Source organism: Lottia gigantea (assembly GCF_000327385.1).
Source record: "Lottia gigantea unplaced genomic scaffold LOTGIsca_9, whole genome shotgun sequence".
In the NCBI taxonomy this organism is placed as follows: Eukaryota; Metazoa; Mollusca; class Gastropoda; family Lottiidae; genus Lottia; species Lottia gigantea.
In genome coordinates, this window is record NW_008710950.1 from 2209229 (window position 1) to 2230345 (window position 21117).

Below are 21117 nucleotides of genomic sequence, written 5' to 3' on the forward strand. Positions count from 1 at the left end.
TCATATTGACTTATTGTCTGACTTGTATTCATCAATTTTTAATATATCAGACATTCATTTAGAAACAAGCCATAATGAAATAAAATTTAGATCTGGAAAATGAATAATCTCACAATTAATTTTCATATTACTCTATGTTATTTGATTTATAAAGTTTATATTTGTTTTCTATTTTTGTACAAATTAATTTATACAAACATCATAAATAAAATATATATCTTTATTTCTTTTTTTATGTTAACAAATTACTTAAAAAAAAGATAGCTTGCCAGGCAAGGTAACATACGTCCACTACCAGCTGTCAGAAATAATAAAATCTTTAGTGTCTTAATTATGAATTTTCAAATAATCTTAAAAATATTTTTAAGTTAAGGCAAAACCTCAAAAACAGTTAATCAAATTATTATCAACAAGGTCTCAACAACATACACACAAGGGAAATAACTCTGAAAATGTTCATCCAATTATTACCTGTAAAAACTTTAGCCTCTATCATGCCTACTAACTAAATTAAGTAGGGGGTCTTGAATAGAGTATATAGTCTTCAGACTGTACAAAACTTGCATATTTTATTTCAAAATACTTCAAACTAGGAATTTTACTCACTGTTTATATATATCACAGACTATCTTATAACGACGAATCATAATTCCGCACACATATGGATTTAAAGGCTCAACTGTCGATGGTAACTTGTAAACACTATTACTGATTGGCTTAGCTAAAAATTCCCATTTCTGAGACTTAAGTATGATTTGTCCAAAAGAATGTCTCTTTAAACTGGCCATATGCAGCATAATGAAGTAGATTTGAAATGCAGGATTTTTCAAAACGCTTCTTTAAGATCAGTTTCAGCATTCTTGATCGAAATATACATTTTAAAGTATTCATAAGAACTGACTGACATGGATGATGGGAATAAATATAGCAAAACTTTGTAATGTTAATAAATAAACTTTATAACAAGTTTAACCATACATACATTTATAATTTGTATATTAACAAATTACTCTTCACAAATATGCAATTCGTTTACACTTTGACCAATCATGGGCTTATATAACAAATTATATGGTGTAAAGAAAATGCTAAAGGTCTTATTACCAACTGTTTGATCAAAATAACAAAATCTCACAAACCCATTAGCTGCTACCAATGTATTGCCTAACTAATTGGATTTCTGGTTTGATTTTGAGTTTCAGATCACTAGAACAGGAAAACAAAAATTCTTAACATGAAATTGATTTAACAAATGGGTTGTAGATATGTTTTAGAGCTTTTTTGTATGTATCCAATTAATTATGGCTTTTATTTGAATCATTTCAATTCTCAGTCAGACGTCTATGGTTCACCATCACAAAAGTTGCTTACTGTATAAAAGGACCTTTGCTATAGCAGAATAGGCTTGGTTTTAGTTGAATTTCAAGAACCAAAGGCGTCTGACTGAAAATTGGAATGGTGCAAGTCGCTGATACCAGTCTCCCTGATACAGATAAAAAGTCTAGAAATGGGTGATGTAAAGCAAGTCAAAAGTAAATTTATAAGCATAAATAATTAATTTGTGCAAACATCAAATGGACAATTTTTTCAAGAAGAAACTCTGTAATTTCAATGACTTTTCTTAATAAAATTTATCAATTTCAAATGACTTGACCATCAAAGGGATAGTCACCTATATAATTACAAGAGTATTACACGAATACCTGAAATGGAGCCATGTCTGATAAAGCAAATGTTTAGACCATGAAATGAAAATATAATCATAAATCATTAAACAATTATACAATTGTATACTACAAGTGTATTATTTCCTGGAAGCACTGAAATTATTAAAAGTATACATCAAACCCTTTATTTTTTATTTTTAAATTCGTAAATAAATCGGTTGTTAAAATATAGTTTCCTTGCAGACCAATAGATCAACATGCTCTAAATTTCAATGGCAGTGAAAGCATTTATATGTATAATATTGACAACAATACAGATAACAACTGATAATTTAGTAGAGTTCAACAATATAAGTAAATTTATTTTGAACTTCATGCAATCTCAGATGGAATGAAATATCTTTAGCTTCTTTATCTTCTCCTGTGTTTGAAAAGAATTGTTGTATTTAGAGTTCATGATAGATTTATTATAACACGTCAAAAAAAGTGATCAGAAAAATTCTTAAGCGTCAGAATATCTATTTGTATAGTTATAAACAAAAAGCATTGGCTAGACAAATTTATTTTCTTGTTTTTACATCCAACTTTAATATTCCAGAAATCAGCAAAAAAAGCCCATCCGAAAAAAATCATCATCAGAAACTAAAAAATCATACGATTTTTTAATAATTCAAATCTGAGAAATAGGAAATTCAAAGTCAATCCTGGCTTTCATTACATAATTCTTTCTTTCCCGTCTTTCACACAATTGTTTCCCTCCTTCCTTTACAGATAACGTAAAATAAGAAAATAAATCAGTCTGGCCCAAGATAAAATAAAATTGGATTTTACATTCTACTTATCCTGATTATATAGTTAAGACATAATATGATAGAATGTTACAGATGTGTACTAACGTGTAAACCAAACCAATGCAGAAGTATTAACACAATCTGTTTGGTAAAGGAGTAATTATAGTACAATTCAATATATACATAAACTGTGTAATCATTGATTTCTCTGGGTTTTAAGTATTGTGGGTTTCATATAGAAAACTACAGTGAGTTAATTGATACACAAGCACTAATTTCAACAATTATTGATAAAAAAAATAAAGAAAAAAAAGATTAGTCCAGTCAAATAGAATAAAATAATAAAACACTCAAGGAGTAGAATCCAAGAATTTTGATGAAATAATAAAAAAAAAGAAAAATTTTGGGAAAAAAAATGGGATCCACAAATTTGATGTTGAAGTCAAATCCACAAACTTTGGAGCCCGAAATAAATGATTTCACAGGATGATATAATTTGAAATGCAGGTTTGAATTTTTTCCAGTTAAATGTTACTTCTTGTCATCCATGATCTAAGAAAATTGTTGCATTGCATCATTTGTAGCTCAGTAAAATTTCAACCAGTCAATGCTTCATCTAACACGCAAGTAATTCAAGGGTAAGCTTACACATTGTTTTAAACATTGACTTTTGTCAACAGTGGTATTGATTTCTTAGCATAAATTAGAAACAGGTCAAAATTAAACTGAACACAATTTTAAAATATTTTCTTTCTTTTGCAATACCATTCAAAGTTGTGTACCTAGTCCCTTCCTATTGTTATACAACCATAAATAAAGCATCATCATCATCTGCATCACTACTAGCATTATGTAAATTGAAATCAAGATCTTCATCACCATTATCATCATCATCATCTTCTTCTTCATCATTTTCATACTCTACATCATCTTCATCTTCTAAGTCAAATTCCAAATCTCCAAGATCATCATCTGATCCAATGTTGAAATCCCCCTCATCATCATCATCATCGTCATCATCATCATCTTCATCATCATCATTAACTTTAACTTCTTCATCTTCCATTTGATCTTCTTCATCATCTCTTCTTTTACCAACCTCATACAAACGGCAAATACTCTCTTCAGCACTGGTTTCTAAAAATTTTTGATTTTCAACTACTGCTAAAAGGCAATCTGATTTATCTGTTGACAAATCAAAAATGCTTTTAGTTTTTAAGTCTTTTGTACCAATACTAGTGTAATCTGAAGAATCAAAAGTTCGAAGAGTGGAACTATATGGACTGCAAGGTTGAACTTCAGGATTAGGATCTTCATCAAAATGTGTGGCATAAATAACATCTCCTGAATAATTAAACTGAATTTGACACTGGTCTAGAGTAGGTACAGTATTCAGTAAGTGAAAAGTTCTTGCATCCCAAACTTCAGAGTTTATGATAATTTCTAGACCAGATGGATGAAACACGCCACTTATACTTGGGTTAAATTTATCAAATTTATGTATGGCTTTACTGACCCTTACATCCCACAAGACACCATCATTTAGAATGAGGTCATCCAACGGGCTAAATGTTGCGATGTTTGATTTATAATTGTTAACCTTATTAGGGTCATAAAGAGTAGCTATAATTTGGCCAGTTGCTGTATCGTAAACATGAGCTGTTTCATCTTTGGTACCAATTATTTTATCTTGAGTCATTTTACTGAATTCAGCATAGGTGTCGTCAAATGTAAACTTATTTTCAAGCGTATCATCAGTCCATGTCCATAAAGAAGAATCTTGCATTGTACCCCAGGTTGATGTTAGTAATAATTTACCATCACGAGCCGGATCCATGTGTATGACTGGAGAAGAATGGCAGTTATAGATACCCATTTCTTCAGTGTAAATGTTAGACATTTTGATTTCACCTGAGAAAGTTCCTAATAATAAATATCGTTCACATGGTGTTAAAGCACAACAAGCAAACCCATCATCATCATTGTCTTTATATGTTTTGACAGGTCGAAATCTACTGTAAATGAATTTTCTGTCAAACCTTGAACCCCTTAGCCCACCATGTTTTGGGAATATTGGTCTATTTAACAATCTCATTGTGAAATTTGCTGGAGCTGTAGTTCGACCTCTTGGTTCTGGACATTGATGTGGACTAAATAATGACATAGGTGGACATGTCACAACAGGATTAGGACACAAAGCATGCTGTTTTCTCAAATATTCAGTCACTATTTTGTCCAATGACATATCAAAGTCATTAAAAGATTTTCCTGGCATTCGAACACAAGGAGAAGTTGATGTTGTTGGCGGGTTTTCCTTTTCTCTTATTAAAGTCTTAACCTTTGACTGAACATGAGGTGTTTTAGGTGTATTTAATTCGCTAGTTTGTAAATGACGTCCCAGTGTGAATTTTATATGACCTGAAGTTGAACAAAGAGACTGAGATGAGTTAGTTGGACTTGGTTGACCAGATAGTGATGGAGCTGATACACTGGAAGAAGCACTATGTTGACGAGTTACTGGTAATCTGGATGTTGAAGGAGAGAAAAGGCTAGGTGTTGATATATGTAGTACAGGAGACGGATTAAGTGCAGGTAATTTTGCTTCTTTGCATAAGGCATTAGCAGATTCAGTATAACCCTTAGAGACCAAATGTCCACATATTAGTTGTAAGAGTTCCTTTTCCTGGAATATTATTTTAGTCTGAGAAACAATGTCTGATCGACGAATTTCCTCCAAAGAAGCACTTATACATTTTGATTGTTTACCCGACACTCTCTCCAACAATTCACTTGCATATTTACAAAATTTAATATGTTCGGGACGTTTGTCCTGAAGAATTGGTTCTTTCATTAACATCTGAAGTTGACCATTATTAAACATCGGAAGTTTACTGATAATTTGACGCAAAGTCTCAGAACGTGCTAATCCAACAAGAGTCTTACATGCTAAAGCTCTTATAGCATCAGCATCAGTAATAGGAGTTTTCACAGATAAAAGTTTTAATAAAGCCATAACACCATTATTTGTACGCACAGCTGTCCACATCTTAGATAACATATCTTCGCCTGCCTTTGAGTTTAATTTCTTTTTCGATCCTGAGCCCATAAATCTTCCAACACCACCGGTGAACCTTTCTATTGGACCACAAACACAGTTGCTTAAAATAATGAGAGCAGATCTTTGAACTTCTGGAGCAACAAGAAGCGTTTCCCCTTCAGCCATGCTGATTACAATACTGATTCCAGGAGATGAATTCTCATTAGGTAGAGGTATGGACTCCAATAGAACTGACTGAGCCTTAGGTGTAACAGTACACACTGCCAATACATCAAGAGCTGCTTTCACTGTTTCAGGTTTTCCAGGATAAGAATTCCATTCCGGAGCCATTGCTGCTAATTGTAAAAGCAAATGAATTCCACCCAGCTTCTGGAAAGTGATGACAGGTGTCCAGTGGGACCTAATAGGGAAAAACATGCCAAGTATTTCCACATTTTCTTCAAAAGATTCTTCTGAAATTTTAACAGCCTTAAAAGCAGCAGTCTCAGCTGCAGGTGTAGGGTCATCACTCCTCTCATGTGATCTTTTGATTTCTTCAGCTTTCATTACCATGTGGGATTCAAAATACCTCTTCATAGCACCACAAACATGACGAGCAGTTTGTCTCATGGTATAAATGTAATCTTCAGATGTGTTCTCAAAATTAGCTTCAATGTTCAAAAGTTGTAAAGTGCTGATGGCATTTAATAATCTTCTCAAACCATTCTGTTGGTCAAATATATCTAACATAACTTTGAATGGAAAAGTCTGACTTAAAAACATTGCAGCATGAATTCGACTAGAATCGTGTGAACACTCCAAAAGCCAAAGAGCATATTCCACTAGATTTCTGAGAATATGTTCTGGACGTAAACAAACACGTTCTAAAGCATCTTCAAAGTAAGACATGAAATATAAACATAATGAGACACCAGAGGCTGCTATAGATGGTCGATTTACTTCAATTAGCTTTTCAATACCATGATTCTGGAGAAATTCAATAGCAAATTTTTTATGACAAAGTAAGGTAGCCAAATACTTCAATGCCTCAAAAGCTAACCTTACATCACTGTTTTCTTTCAAATCAATATAGAAAAATATCAAGTTCATTGCATTGTATTCAAATGCATGTCCCATCAGTTCCTGATATTCACCCATTGGTATTAAGTATTGTAATATAATTCTCTGTTTCATTGTAACACTCAATGGTGACATGGAGTAAGATCCTATAATATAGTGCTCCATATCAGACCAACTGCTGTTACTATATTCGGGAAAGTGATTTCCAGAACTGTCATATCTTGTTCTTTTGTTACCAAGAAAATCATCACTCCTTGGAGACAGTCTGCGTTTTATTGATGACCTATTTGGTGACAATGTGTTAGGCGAATCTTCACTGGAAGATTTATAAGGACTAACATTCAAGTTGCTAATTGATTCAAAGCTGGAGAGAGAAGATTTTTCAGAGACTTTTTTGCAGTCTCTGGAGTAACTTTGCTGGGCTGATGTTGATTTATCAAGGTTAATTTCCGAAAAATGTCGCTTCATTTTGTTTCCATGTTGACTCTCTTTCAGTGAATGAAGTCTTCCCAACATAATAGGCACAAGATGAGCATTCTTTTCTCTAAAATCAGCTGCAATTTCTGGCAATTTTATAGCCACTGCAAGTAGTCCAGTGGCATAGGTACGAAGTGGTTCTGGTGATTTCTCTGCCCATTCAAATAATTTTGTAGTAAGTCCTTCAGTCTCCTGGAATAGTATGGAGGCTTCTACACCAGGCATGACATCTAATAATAGTCTACATGACACTGTCTGACGTTGTACATCTTCTCTACTTCTCATCAAATACTGACTAACCATTTCATTCAAAAATTGGTCATTTTTAGACAATAGTTTCAGACATTTTCCTAATCCTGAATTGGGGTCTGCTCGATCTGGATGCCGGTCATCAAATGGATCTAAATCAAGTTTATAATAGGCTTCTGTTTCTGTTTCTATTATCTCTGCCAATCTTGTCAATTTCCGAATTAAGGTTTCTCCAATCCACGAGGATCTTTCTGAATTCCAGTTCTCCAATAAACTTGTAAATTCAGTCACAAGTTCTGTTTCTGATTCAGACATGATTTCTTAATAGTCTGAATCATTTAATCCATTTTTCACCACAAGACTTGTTGGTTATTGTTGTAGCAATTTATATTTTTGAAGTCGACGACGGTTTGTGTCCTTTAATGCGACTATGCAATTTTTAATACACAAATGTCTTCCACTTAAAACATATGTACGTTATTCATATTCTTAATATCAACAGTCAATGCTAGTGTCGTTAATTTGCTTAGAATATAAGCACATAAAGTAATCTAAGATTGTTAGTTATTTGTAAAATGTTTTTGTCTTAGTAGGTAAACCGTTATAAAGCATGGTAAGAACTTATATAAGTTAGCCGCATTTTCGTACTGTGGGCTCGTTCATCATTTTTATTTTCGTAGTTTTGATTGAAAATTAAAATTTCTCGCCTAATCATTATTTTCAAAACAATTAAATGTTTAATTACTATCTCTTTTCTTGTCGTGGTCAATCAGACTTTATAACACAAATCAAGTTCGCATGCGAATGAAAAATTTCCACTCAGTCTGTTTGTTACTATATGAACTATGAACTTTGAACCAAGAAAGGACGGATGGTACAATCTGCCCATCTGCTTTGATCGGGCATACTTTTAATTTTCATGACATTATATTCCGATAAAGGAAAGAACTAGAATGCGTAGATTACTGTACATAAAGTGGGAAGTGAGGTGTTATTGTCGCTTTTCTTAAAGAAAATGAATTTTCCATGACCATGACCCTACGGCTTACTGGTGACACAGGGCATTGAACTTTTTCATTCCAACCACCTTTGGTCCTTTTCTCCGATTGGTTCAATATTTCACTATTTATACACTGTTCAGTATATTTAATAATTTTAACTCTTATTGCAGGTAGCTGAATGAAAACTGTTCGACGTGAGAGATCTCTGTAACTCGCTATCGTCAGGTAAGAATGAATCTGAGGGAAACTGTCTATGTAGGCCTAGGTCAGACCCAAGACTTAAGAGGCTTTTTTGAAACACAATTTAATATTTGATTTATATTTTTCAATTATTCCATTCATTAAATATGATATATTACTATTAGGCCTATTATTAGAGTACAGATATAAAAAGAGTCTATCTTATAAAGTTATAGGCCTTATTATGCTCCAATATATGAGCTATTTTCACCTAACTGCATGTTCATGTTCTGACACCTCAGCAATGTTAAATTTTGAAATGTTGGTCTAGGTAGGTAGGTAGATGACAAGTTAACGTTCGCTTCCAGCGGATGCTGATATCGCAAACTAGGTAGTTGTTGGTAGTCGTAGTAGTTGGATTGGATCAAATTGGATGATTTGGTGTTGTTGGTTTGGTTGTTGATTCTTCGTTAGATCTGGTCGGGTCGAATGACATGGCGGTGAAACTCGGCCCTGGATGGTGTGGCGTGAGTTACTCGGTCTCCTTCATTCTTCCAAACTCGTTCTTATCATGGTATTTCTTGTTGATTGGTAGTCGTTGGTTTGGTTTGGTTAGATTATCTGTTGTCTGTTGGAAAACTCGAAGACCTGAAAAAAAAAAGAAAAAAAAGAAAGTGAGAAAAAGAGGGAGGAAAGAGGGGGGGAGGGGGGGAAGCTATAAAAAAAAGTATAAAAACTTAGCCTATCTGTTCAAGACAGATTTGGTTATAAAATGGAAGACTAGTTCCATTATCGTATACCAGTGGTCCATGGGTGGAGCCAAAACATTCTGTAGGTTGAGTGGTATGCCGTTGGTTTCCAGGTACTCTAGCAGTGGCTTACGAGCGGGTTTCAGTTCAGTGCATTGTATGAGGACATGCGACCTTGTGGCAACGTGGCCGCAGCGACATTTAATGGCGTTGAACTGATGGTCTCGTAGTACGTTGTTGGTCCGGAGTCTGGTTGCCACTTTGCAGATGGCTACACATGGATGGTTTGGTTTGGTTTGGTATCTTCGGATCAATCTGGTATCTTGCGGTGTCGAGGTTCCGTAACATGTCGGCCCATTTCTGGTTGATCCTAGAAGATACGATACTGCAGAACTCCGAATAGGAGTATTCTACAGGTTCGATATCCTCCAGACTCAGACTTTCCTTGGCACAACGGTCTGCTTGATCATTGCCAGGAATGGAGACGTGCGATGGAACCCATACTAGTTCAATCTTCTGGTCGTTGTTGGTTTGGTAGTTGTGGATCATTCTTCTTATTTCGGAAATAACTTCTGACCTTCAATTAGAAGAGGTGAGAAAAATAGATTGGAGGCTGCTTAGCGAGTCGGATAGAATTGCGGCATGCTCCGTGTGATTGACGGACAGCCATGCTACCGCGTCCCTGATGGCAAAAAGTTCTGCTGTGAACACTGAACAGTGCGGGGGGATCCTTTTACTGGGATGCACAAACCGTAACCTGTTGCGGTACTACTCTTGGAACCATCGGTGTAGATCTTCAATTGGTCGGCGTACACGGAATCAATGAGATCAAGAGCGCAAGCTCTTGCTCCCACTGGGTTCTCGTGCTTGTTGGTACTCTGGATCAGCTGGGTGTTGACTGTCGGGTTGGTAACCTTCCAAAACGGAGTAGCCGATAGGCGTCGTTCAAGGATCGTTACTTGATCGAGCTGATGCTCTCTCAATAGATCAGTGACCGCTTGCCCGTAAGAAATACTCCGATTCTTCTGGTTATTTCCGACACGAGTAAATCTTCTGATGCTGGAATACGTTGGACAGCTTTCGGACAAATACTGAAGTTTCCCCCAGAATTTGAGAAATAGCTCCTCCCTCCGAAGAGAGAGAGGTTTCTCTCCCACCTCCTGAAGTAGCGCCTCATTCTTCGTACCTACGGCTGCCCTGGTGGCAATACGTAAAGCTTTCATGTGTAGAACGTCGAGTTTCTTCAGTTGAGTATCACTTGCTTTACCATAGGCAATACAACCATAATCAATAACTGAACTAACCAGTGACCTGTACATCATCATTAGAGTTTCTCTGTTTGCTCCCCATGCAGTACCTGAAACATAACGTATAACATTTAAGATTTTTGTAGACCGGTTACAGATATAGTCAATGTGCGTACTCCAAGTCAGACACTTGTCAAAGTGTACTCCCAGGAACCTTACTGAATTCTCATGCTTAATCTTCACACCATTCAGTCTAAGGTCAATACTGTCATGATCTTTCTTTCTGCTGCAGATCAAACCGACGGTTTTAGCTTCCGAAATAATGAAGCCCCAGTCGTTTGCCCATTTAGCAACTTGGTTCAGAGCAGTTTGCATATGCCATTTAACTTTATTGAGGCCATTGTGACCAGTCCAAATCGAACTGTCATCTGCATATAGAGCCGTGCTAACCGAGAGCTCTATATGCTTTACATATGGAGCAAAATGTTGGTCTAAATTGATTAGGCTATTTATACTCGCTCAGGGTATTAATAATATTTTATAGAGACAATAGGCTGAATAGGAATAGGTGAATCAATAAGCCTGAAGTACAGAGATATACCATTACCAAGCTATTTCAAACTGTGTCTAATACAATTGACATCATTGTCCACCACATTTCTTGTATCAAGGACGCTTGCAAATGCATCAATTTGATTGCATTGTACTTTACCACATACAACCAGTCTGAGCCCTCAACAGAAAGTCTGTAAATATGTCATTTATGTCAAAGTCTCTGATTGGCTGTAGGCCTATTGGTGTATATATAATCCAAATATGGTCTTGTAATGTATTATCAGTGTAAACAATTATCAGTGTATTTTGTGATTGGTCAGTTTGTGAATATGTGACGCAACTTCATCGGTCACATTGCACCACGTTTTGTTTGACAACACAACACGCATCCACCTGCGGAAATTTTTTTTTGGAAAATGCAACGTTTACCAATAAGTTTCCATTATTTCTATGAAACTGATACATACTGAAATTCCATGGCATACATCCCATCAATCAAAAAAATGGGCCCAGGACAACTTTATTGTGAAAAATCATCATTTTTTATGTTTAATCATCATGCATGGCAGATTCTGACCACCATACATTCTTGGATATAGCCTCATTATTCGCAGTTCTCAAAGATATACACCATTCATACATTACAAAACTTTTGAAAATAGAAAATGGCTACATGCCTTATAATTAATTACAACTGACGATTAAAAATATATTTATTGCATGAATATAATGACTTAGGATTGGACCTACCTTGGAAAAAAAATCATTGATTCCTTTATTTCCGGTACAGACTGTACAGATATTATATTACACAATCATATATTGCTGCATTTCATAATACAAGAAAAGAGCCTAATGCAGTCAAGCTTGACATTGTGAAGATATCCTGTACCATATATTTGTAATTCTGTATATTATTTTTGACCATTTTTTCCTGAAATCTGGTATTGAAACAGTCTAATTAAAATCAGACTAAACTAAGGTTCCTTTTTTTATTTTTATTATCCTTCAGTTGGCGTCTAAAAACTGGCCTCTTTAATATGTGTTAAAATAACCTTTTAACCTAATCTGATGATATCTGCTTTAAACAATCAAATTCCGTCACTCACTCACAAAATGCAGAGGGCAGAAATTTGATTGTTTAAAGCAGGGTTATAACAAAATTTTATTTTGATGAATATTCAAGAAAGGTCGCACTGCATTAATTCACTTGTGTTAGGTCTATAATAGGTTTACTTGTTATGCTGTATTATCTTGGCTAGATTGAGCTAGCTATATTATATATATATATATATATATATATATAGAATTGAATACGCAGTGTAGATATAAGCTAGATGAAAAGATAAAAAATATTAATATACTGGTACATAGATTTAACAATCATCCAATCAAATCAGCTACTGAAAATGGCTCATATTTTAACTCAAAACTGCCTTTAATGTAATTATATTTCAAATTTACATTTTTTTTTTTAAAGGGACAGATGCACCATTTTTTAACCAATCATTCTTTAGTCTCAGAAACAGGAATCTTTTTTTTATACGCCCACACATAAGATGGGCGTATATTGTAATCACCCTGTCGGTCCGTCCGTTCGCATTTGGTTCGTGCTCACTCTACAGATTCTTTTGATTTTGATTTTGTGTGTCAATGTCAATATGAAGATGATCCCTGTTGATTTTCATGATGATCGGATAATTTTTCAGTGAAATATTGTGTCTGACTTGACGTTTCACTCTATTAACTATATTGTGCAACTCGTGCTCACTCTACAGGCTACAATTCTTTACAGATTCTTTTGATTTTGTTTTTCAATGTCATTATGAAGATGATCCCTATCGATTTTCGTGATGATCGGATAATTTTTCACAGAAATATAGTGTCTGACTTGACGTTTCACTCTATTAGCTATATTGTGTAACTTATGTTCAATCATTTCTGACAGCTGTCAGTGGGCGTATGTTACCTTGCCTGGCTATCTTTTTATATAGGATTAATATAATTTATTGCCAAGTTACTTCCTGTTAGGATGCCAAGGTTAGGTGCCCTGGACTCTGCACCCTCTTACAATATATAGCATTGATGAAAAGGCAATAATATTTAACAAAAATGATAAAGAAATATACATTATACATCTACAGTCCAGTAGGAATTTTTTTAACTAAGCCAATCAGTAATAGTGTTTGAGCCTTCAAATCCATGTGTGTCTCAGAATTATCCTTGTTTGAATGTTAAAATGACGACTCACATAGACTGTGATATTTAGAAAAAAAAATCCTAGTTAAGAGAAGCTTTTAAGGAATTATGCTGTTTTCATACATTTCTAGTACTCCTGAAGACTATTTACATATACTCAAAACTAAAATCAGATTAAAAGAGGTTACATCAGCACTGCGTTAAGGTTGAGGACAGACAGAGACCAGGGGTTTGATATGACAATGCTTACTCTTTTTGATGGAACTTCTCATTGAGGAGTCCACTACCATACAATTATTGCTACAGATGTTGTCATACTTTGGACAAGACTTTTGGTTACAGTTGGTTATTAATATGATCATGTTTCTATTAGTCTATTTTTTTATGAAGAAAGAATGCCTATCTTTATACACCCTATACCATGGCACATTTGATAAAAACCCCAAAAATTATAATATTAACATTGTTAATTTGACAAGACAGATCTAAGGTCAGAGTCAGACTCTTGACAGGTTGTCCAAGGGGGGAGAAATATGTGAAAATGAAGTGATGCTTTTTGCAAAATATTGACTTAAATTATTTTAAACATTCTCTTATGAGATTGGTGAAATGCATGAATGGTTAATTTTTCAAATCTAATTTAAAACCAATTTTAGTTGATTATTCATGCATATAAGCTATTGGATGAGGGGATAAAGCCATTTCTTGAATTTTATGCTATTTGTTGAATAAGTTGAAAATGTGAAGATTTAGTGTAAAATATATTAGTAAAAGGAAAAGTAAGGTGTTGTGTGTAGCTAGGATGATGAAATTGTTGTGAAATAGGTTTATATTGATGTAGAAACTGACCTACTTGTTGTCATAAATAACATAGTCAGGTTAGTGTGAGCTGGTATTCAGAACAGTGTGTTAGTACTCTTACAAATATAAACAAGGTTAGTGTACTACTTCCACTAAGTTGGAATATTTTGTGAAAGTATTCAGAAAGTATAGGATAATACAGTTTGTTGTTATTGCATCATTACAGATATTTGGTAAAATGTTCAGCAGACTTCTTCATCCATCAACAATCTGTAGAAATATTACAAGATTAAGCTATTCTCAAACTGCTGCAACAATTAAAGTTGGTGCCAAATCAGAGGCTGTGTTTGCTAGAGAAGAGAAATATGGTGCCCATAATTATGGTCCATTGCCAGTGGCACTGTGTCGTGGAGAAGGTAAATGGACAATAAAATGGATAAAATTTTGATCTGATTTTGCTTTTGTATATTAATGAAGTGTCATAAGAGTATGATTTGCATTTATTTTATTGACAAAACACCTTGGCAATTTTTATAACAAGGCTATTGTTTTATAGCCTATATACATTGTAAAGAATTTTGTTTGCATTCTGAGTGTAGTTTTGATTTACTAATAAAAATACTCAAATGGTTATTTTTGCAGGTGTATTTGTATGGGATGTAGATGGTAATAAATATTATGACTTTCTCAGTGCCTACAGTGCAGTCAACCAGGGCCATTGTCATCCTAAGATTATTCAAGCCCTACAAGAACAGTCTAAAATCTTTACTTTATCTTCACGAGCCTTTTATAATGATTTACTTGGTGAATATGCTGAATTTATTACCAAATTATTCCAGTATGACAAAGTTTTACCAATGAACACAGGTAACCTACCATATAAACTGTAATTTAGCATGTCACTCCAATCTTATTAGCTGATAGCCTTGTTTTCACTTTTCTAAAAGTTACGATGAATTTTGTACTGTTTAAACAGAGACTGATCTTCTAGACCATTATAGCCAAGCATCAAAATTCCATGTGAATGTGAACATAATAAATACAATTTTAAATTCTCTCTTTCAACGAGAATTATAGTTTACAATGTGATGTAATGTTACTGGATTAATATGCATGCAAATGACGCTTACCAGAGGGCACATCTAGCTTGACACTTAACTGTTCTTATTTATGTTTGATGGTCTCAAAAAATATATATACATTCCATACATGTATATAGAAAAATTGTGCAAAAGTTGTAGTCATTGATTATATTTAGGTGTGGAAGGTGGAGAGACTGCATGTAAACTTGCCAGGAAATGGGGCTACCAAGTGAAGAAAATTTCTGATAATAAGGCCAAGATAATTTTCGCTGATGGTAATTTCTGGGGTCGAACATTAGCTGCTATTTCTAGTTCTACAGATCCTTCAAGTTTCTCTGGTTATGGACCTTTTATGCCAGGTTTCTCTGTTGTTCCATACAATGATATTCCTGCTTTAGAGGTAAGAAACATAGTATTTTCTATAGTTTTCTCTGAATGTTCAGCGTCATTGCTCTTGGCTGGGTACAGAGGTTCATAGTTCGTCACATTAAAACTGTTTATAGTTTTGTTGAAGTTGTTTGTTAAAGATCTTTATGTTGTGATCTAGGCCAGTGCTCATTAACTAATAACAGTAGCCTATAAGTCCATGGTCTGCATCTTATTATCCTTGTGTTCAATTTTTGCAGAATTTTATTTTTTCTCCTACTGCGGACATATCACATCAGTTGCTTAAAGACAGAACAAAACTTTGTATAAAAATCTTTGGAAAAAAAACACAGGTAATGCTTGCGAGAATTCATCTAATTTCAAAGACAAAGATTTGAAATTTGAAGTGCAAAATGACAATTTATGTTTAAAATATCATTTTTACAGAAAGAACTACAAGATCCTAATGTTTGTGCGTTTATGGTTGAACCTATACAAGGTGAAGCTGGTGTAGTGGTACCAGATCAAGGTTATCTTACTAAAGTTCGTGAATTATGTACCAAACATAATGTTTTATTTATTGCTGATGAAGTACAAACTGGTCTAGCCAGAACCGGAAGGTATTTCTTGCTATTTTTTTTATAAGCAGATAAAGCTCAATAACTGCAGTCTGCAGTCTGAATCTACAATTCAACAACATCTGGTGGAAGTTAACATAGGGACACATTTGCCATCCGTTCGTACCAATTGTACCCAAGTTGAAGAAACAGAAATTTCTTAGTTAAGCTAACCAGTAATAGGTTTCACAGCTCACCATCCAAATTTAGGCTTCAAATCGTCTTTACTTGATATATTTATAGAAAAAGGAAGTTTGAAGAATATTTGAAGGGATAGTTGTAAAGACTATTCACACATATTCAAAATACAAATCAACCCTCCCAAAATGGTGAATCATTAAACGTAAATTTCTAAATCTGAAAAGTAAGAGCCAACTGAAGTTAAGCTCTAAATAGATTAGTTATATCTTACAAAGAGGTTTAGTCATCTAAAGATTTAGTTAGTAAAGTAGATATATGACTTTGTCTCGTCAAAAATTAGTTTAGCAAATAGGTTATTTTGTTATCTCCCTTTACACAAGGTTTTGATATTTGTTTGATGATGGAGTGTCTGTTATTAGTAATTTTATAGTGGATAGTTTTAACTATTGCAGAAGATGTTTCATATAACCATGATTGTGCTTGTCAAGCCTGTAAAGAGACCATATTAATATTTTACAATGTTTTGTTTGACAGGAGATTATGTGTGGACCATGAAAATGTACGACCAGATATGGTAATATTGGGTAAAGCTTTATCTGGTGGAGTTCTACCTGTAAGTAACCTCTTACCATATGATTCGGGTCAAATAATGTTGAAAGTTGAAGAAGTGTCAAATTGATTCAAGTTGGAGAACACTCTTAAAACTTGAAAACATTTCACAATAACATCATCTAATAGATAAAGGTCACATTATGACTAGCTATGATGTTGTATTTTTATGTTTTTTGTTACTACATTCACCAACCATGATTTTAGGTAATTCTTCAAAGCATTCATTGAATTTTCTACCAGCTTTGATCCCAATATGTATGATTTTTTTACAAGAAATATCTTAAATTCGGCACAGTTGTAAACAAAACTTTTGAATTGAAACAATTATATCATATTGTGACAATTTATTAATTATATTTGTAGGTATCTGCTATATTAGCTGATGATGATATTATGTTAACTATAAAACCAGGAGAGCATGGATCAACATTTGGTGGTAATCCTCTAGCTTGTCGTGTTGCTATGGCAGCATTAGAGGTATTAACCTTTTAAAATATCATATACCTATTGACACCATGTTCAATGGATAGTTCGGACATAACTTGATGTTCAGTGGATAGATTGATTGACTGGATAGATTTTGACATGAATTAATGATACATGAAACAGAAACTTATTGTAGATTCCTTGAATTTTTTAAAAATTTCTTACAATAAAAGAGAACCCATGTTGACAAGCATGCAAAGTGACTTGAGGTGTTTGCATGAATAAGCTTTAAGGAAGTAATGCACACAATTTTTCTGGATTTTGCCTTAAAAGAACTTGTAATCTTATAATCTTCACATTACATCATTGTGTTAGATAAGATCTATCAAGGGTAATAATAAATATTGAGTGGTATATATTGATGTTAAAAGTTATTTGTATTTGTTCAAGCATCAATCTGTAATAAATTGGATGAAATTATTAATTTTTCCATGACATGTGACATGAAAGGTTGAAGGTTAAAATATATAATTATAAATCTTTGATTTAGGTGTTAGAAGAAGAAAAGTTGGCAGAAAATGCTGAAAGACTTGGTGAAGTATTAAGAAAAGAGTTGTCTACTCTACCTAAAGATATTGTTAGTGTAGTTAGAGGAAAGGGATTATTGAACGCTATTGTAATTAATCCCAGTAAGTTATTTTATCATAATTTATCCTCTATATGCTGATTTTTTTTTTCAGAATTTATATCATTATCTGATTATTTCTAATTTGTGTAAAATAATATTAGCAATGGTTGATTTCACATGGAGCAGATTGAAGGTGTATTTGATCAAAAAAGGGAAGTTTCTGTTGGGATAAGTTTTGTTTTTAAAATCGAAATTGGTCTCTACGTTGAATATTGACAATGCTGTAGTTTTCAAATCATTCTCACATCTTAAATCTAAAGTGTTGTACCACCTTATCTTTATCCATATAAATGTTATTTTGACTTTTTTATTTTAGAATTTGATGCATGGGAAGTTTGTCTAAAGTTACGTGATAATGGTCTGCTGGCCAAACCAACCCATGGTGACATTATACGATTTGCCCCACCTCTAAATATAACCCAGTCACAATTACAGGAATGTCTGAATATCATCAAGAAAACTATACTAGCATTTTAATAAATATCACTTTTTATTCCATTGATACCAGCTATCAGAAGACAGTAAACCTAAACGAAATCCATAATAGCAATTACCTCCTTATTTAGAATCTTCTTGAACGACTATGTTATTGACATTGTTAAGACATTTGTAGATGTTTATTATATTGAATATATTGATAGGTTTATTTTGCCAATTTTAAGTGGGTTTTTTTTTAATGTTGTGGATTTAGTGTAATTGATAATGAAGTTTATTTTTTGAATATTTATTGAAATGATATTGTAGAAAGAACATTCCTTAGTTATTTATTTTTTTTTTTAAATTTGAGATATATTAGGAACAGTGTTATATTCTGTTCTTATATATTTAAAAATATCATTAGTAATCCTAATAGAATATGACTTAAGAGTAAAAGCCAGACCGTTTCAGTAAGAGTAGAACTTTATTTCAATCTGGCTAAATAATAATTGGAATTGGAATAATTGAATTAACCATTAAGATTTCAAGAACTTTGATTAGGATGTGGAATGTTTATTAGTGGCGTAATTGACATAAAACAAGAGCCATGTTTTCAAATAGATGAACCCATGTACAGTCAATTTTACCTATTGCCTTAGATGGTTAAATGGATATAAAGAACGAATTATCACATTATTACTCCTTTAAACTAGATCTGTGATTCTTTAGATACTCTATTATATTTGTCTCTATATGTTGCTTTTATCTTTTTTGTATTTCCATTTAAGATTCTAGTCTGTACAACATTGTTGATCAATTGTAAAATTTCTTTCAGACCCATGTTAATTTTTAGTGCCATTGCTTGTCTTTTCTTGTAGATGAGCACATAATATTGATAGTGCTAGCTTGTGTTCAGTGCTTTTATGATATAATATACATAATTATCTAATTAAATCTACTTGTTTTTGTTTCTCTCAACATTACAGCAAAGTATAGAAAATGCAATTATTTCCCATAGGACATTAACATATTTCCGTGAGCATAAACTAGGTTCGAGTTTACTGAGTAAGATTCAGATTATCCATGAATTATTACCGTATAATTGCGAATAAAAGACGCACTCTATTACCCACCAGTAAATCAGAAAACATTTTTTGTCCCCGTAAACAATGTACACCCTAGTCTTCACGAAAACTTGGTTAGCTGAAAAACAGCAATGTGTTTTGGATGATCACCAGTCCTCCTACCTTTTTTTCTATCATCAAGTAAGAAATCTATTTGTTCTCTATATTCACGAACCCGTTGATGCGACGATTGAAGAGCAATAAGCATAATTTCCATATTTGTGATTGTTTTATATAATAATATTGTGTATGGCATTAACAGGATTACCATACTAACGCATCCTTGATCTTCTTCTAAAATTGATTAAGTCAGATATGCCCAATACTCCCAACAGTTACAGTTAAATAAATGAGTGAAATATTAAGACAAAGTGGAAACGCTAGTCTCCCGACAAAGGGGGTACAAATGGGACAGACTGACTCAATGGGGGAGTCGAAGCCGAATTCAAAATGCTATAACAAATCTTTTTACTACACAAGGAATTTTGTTGTTTTCTACAAGGGCATGAATATTGTTTTTGATGTTTTGATTTTTAAGTGGGCGTGGCACCGAAGTTAGCCTGTGCAACAAATTTTCCTAAAAAATAAATTTTTGATATTGTTAAATGTGACTTTTGCAAGCGTTTTAGTCATTCCACAGCAAAATCACGACCATGATAGGCCTACAGATGTTGTAAGTCTCCTCACGTCTCATGATCATTTACTCAAAGATATTGTGATTTATTCTGAATGTCGTAGAGACCTATTTGTACTTGCAGCAAAAGTGTCCGAAACTAAATGGGAGTCGCGGTGGCTCAGTGAGTAAGACGCTTGCTCGCTAACATGAAGGTCCATATGCACGCATAGGTCGAGTTAATACCTTTCGATTTTTCAACACGGTTTCCCAATGTCAGATAAGAAGGACTGACAAGGAAAATGATTCTAGTCGTTCGGATGGGACAATAAACCGAGGCCCCGTGTGCTACAGGATGTGCACGTTAAAGATCCCTCGACAGTTTGAAATCGAAAAAGAGCAGGCTAATGCCGCTGTCCTGGCAAAATTTCCCTCATGGCACCCTGCATGTCGTTTGCCCGTCTCCATTAGCCCACAAGGTGCAGAAAAGTAGGACGTAAAACTCCATTCAGTTCATTTCCGAAACTAAATGAAGAACCTATAAGGTTCTTTGTTCAAAATAAATTTGGACTGACACGTTTAATACCTTGATGCATTTTAACAGAATTTGTAAGAATTTTATTGTTGTCCGCTTATTGTTGTTTTATTTTTTAGTGTCAAATGTCAATGTATGTACAGTCTGGATAAACAAAAAAGACTTTTTGACCTTTCTTGATCGGTCACTCATTGGAATTCAGCTGGTAATTCTTTTCTAATTTAGCTAATTATGAATTAATTATGGACATGTGAGACAAACTGATATTTTTCATTAGAACATCTCAATTTACTTTTCATATAAGTATTAACATTTTCATTTCATAAATAAATATAAGGGAACCCATCTTTAAGCTATTAAAGAAAAATATGGTTATTTTGCATTGGTCAGCTGGAAAAAAATTCACTAGTAAAAATAAAACAAAACGGGTATTTATTTTAAGGTACACAAATGCTTTACAAGC

General features: G+C 33.7%; 3 protein-coding genes across 3 annotated transcripts; 1 reads left to right on the forward strand and 2 right to left on the reverse strand.

Moving 5' to 3' along the window:
* Window positions 1-3275: 3275 nt before the first annotated feature.
* On the reverse strand, window positions 3276-7882 carry LOTGIDRAFT_184499 (hypothetical protein; the record flags this gene model as incomplete). Its single annotated transcript, XM_009068276.1, has 1 exon — window positions 3276-7882. A coding segment is annotated over exon 1 (4341 nt), but the record flags the coding sequence as incomplete, so codon positions are not given.
* Window positions 7883-9014: 1132 nt separating this feature from the next.
* LOTGIDRAFT_155748 (hypothetical protein) lies at window positions 9015-9780 on the reverse strand (the record flags this gene model as incomplete). Its single annotated transcript, XM_009068277.1, has 2 exons — window positions 9015-9130; window positions 9465-9780. 2 exons carry the CDS (start codon window positions 9778-9780, stop codon window positions 9015-9017), a joined length of 432 nt encoding a protein of 143 aa, XP_009066525.1.
* A 4365-nt stretch (window positions 9781-14145) lies between these two features.
* LOTGIDRAFT_184502 (hypothetical protein) lies at window positions 14146-19333 on the forward strand. The gene is made up of 9 exons (XM_009068278.1): window positions 14146-14167; window positions 14260-14449; window positions 14676-14900; window positions 15292-15515; window positions 15929-16101; window positions 16774-16852; window positions 17215-17328; window positions 17828-17966; window positions 18282-19333. The coding sequence occupies exons 2-9, from the start codon at window positions 14272-14274 to the stop codon at window positions 18440-18442; spliced, it is 1293 nt and encodes a 430-aa protein (XP_009066526.1). The 5' UTR covers window positions 14146-14167; window positions 14260-14271; the 3' UTR covers window positions 18443-19333.
* Window positions 19334-21117: the final 1784 nt, after the last annotated feature.

Bases quoted from the DNA above. Each gene is read 5' to 3' on its own strand.
- LOTGIDRAFT_184502 (XM_009068278.1), top strand. From the start codon at position 14,272: ATGTTCAGCAGACTTCTTCATCCATCAACAATCTGTAGAAATATTACA. The intron at 14,450-14,675 runs GTAAATGGACAA...TTATTTTTGCAG, and splicing joins GGCACTGTGTCGTGGAGAAG to GTGTATTTGTATGGGATGTA. The intron at 14,901-15,291 runs GTAACCTACCAT...GATTATATTTAG, and splicing joins AGTTTTACCAATGAACACAG to GTGTGGAAGGTGGAGAGACT.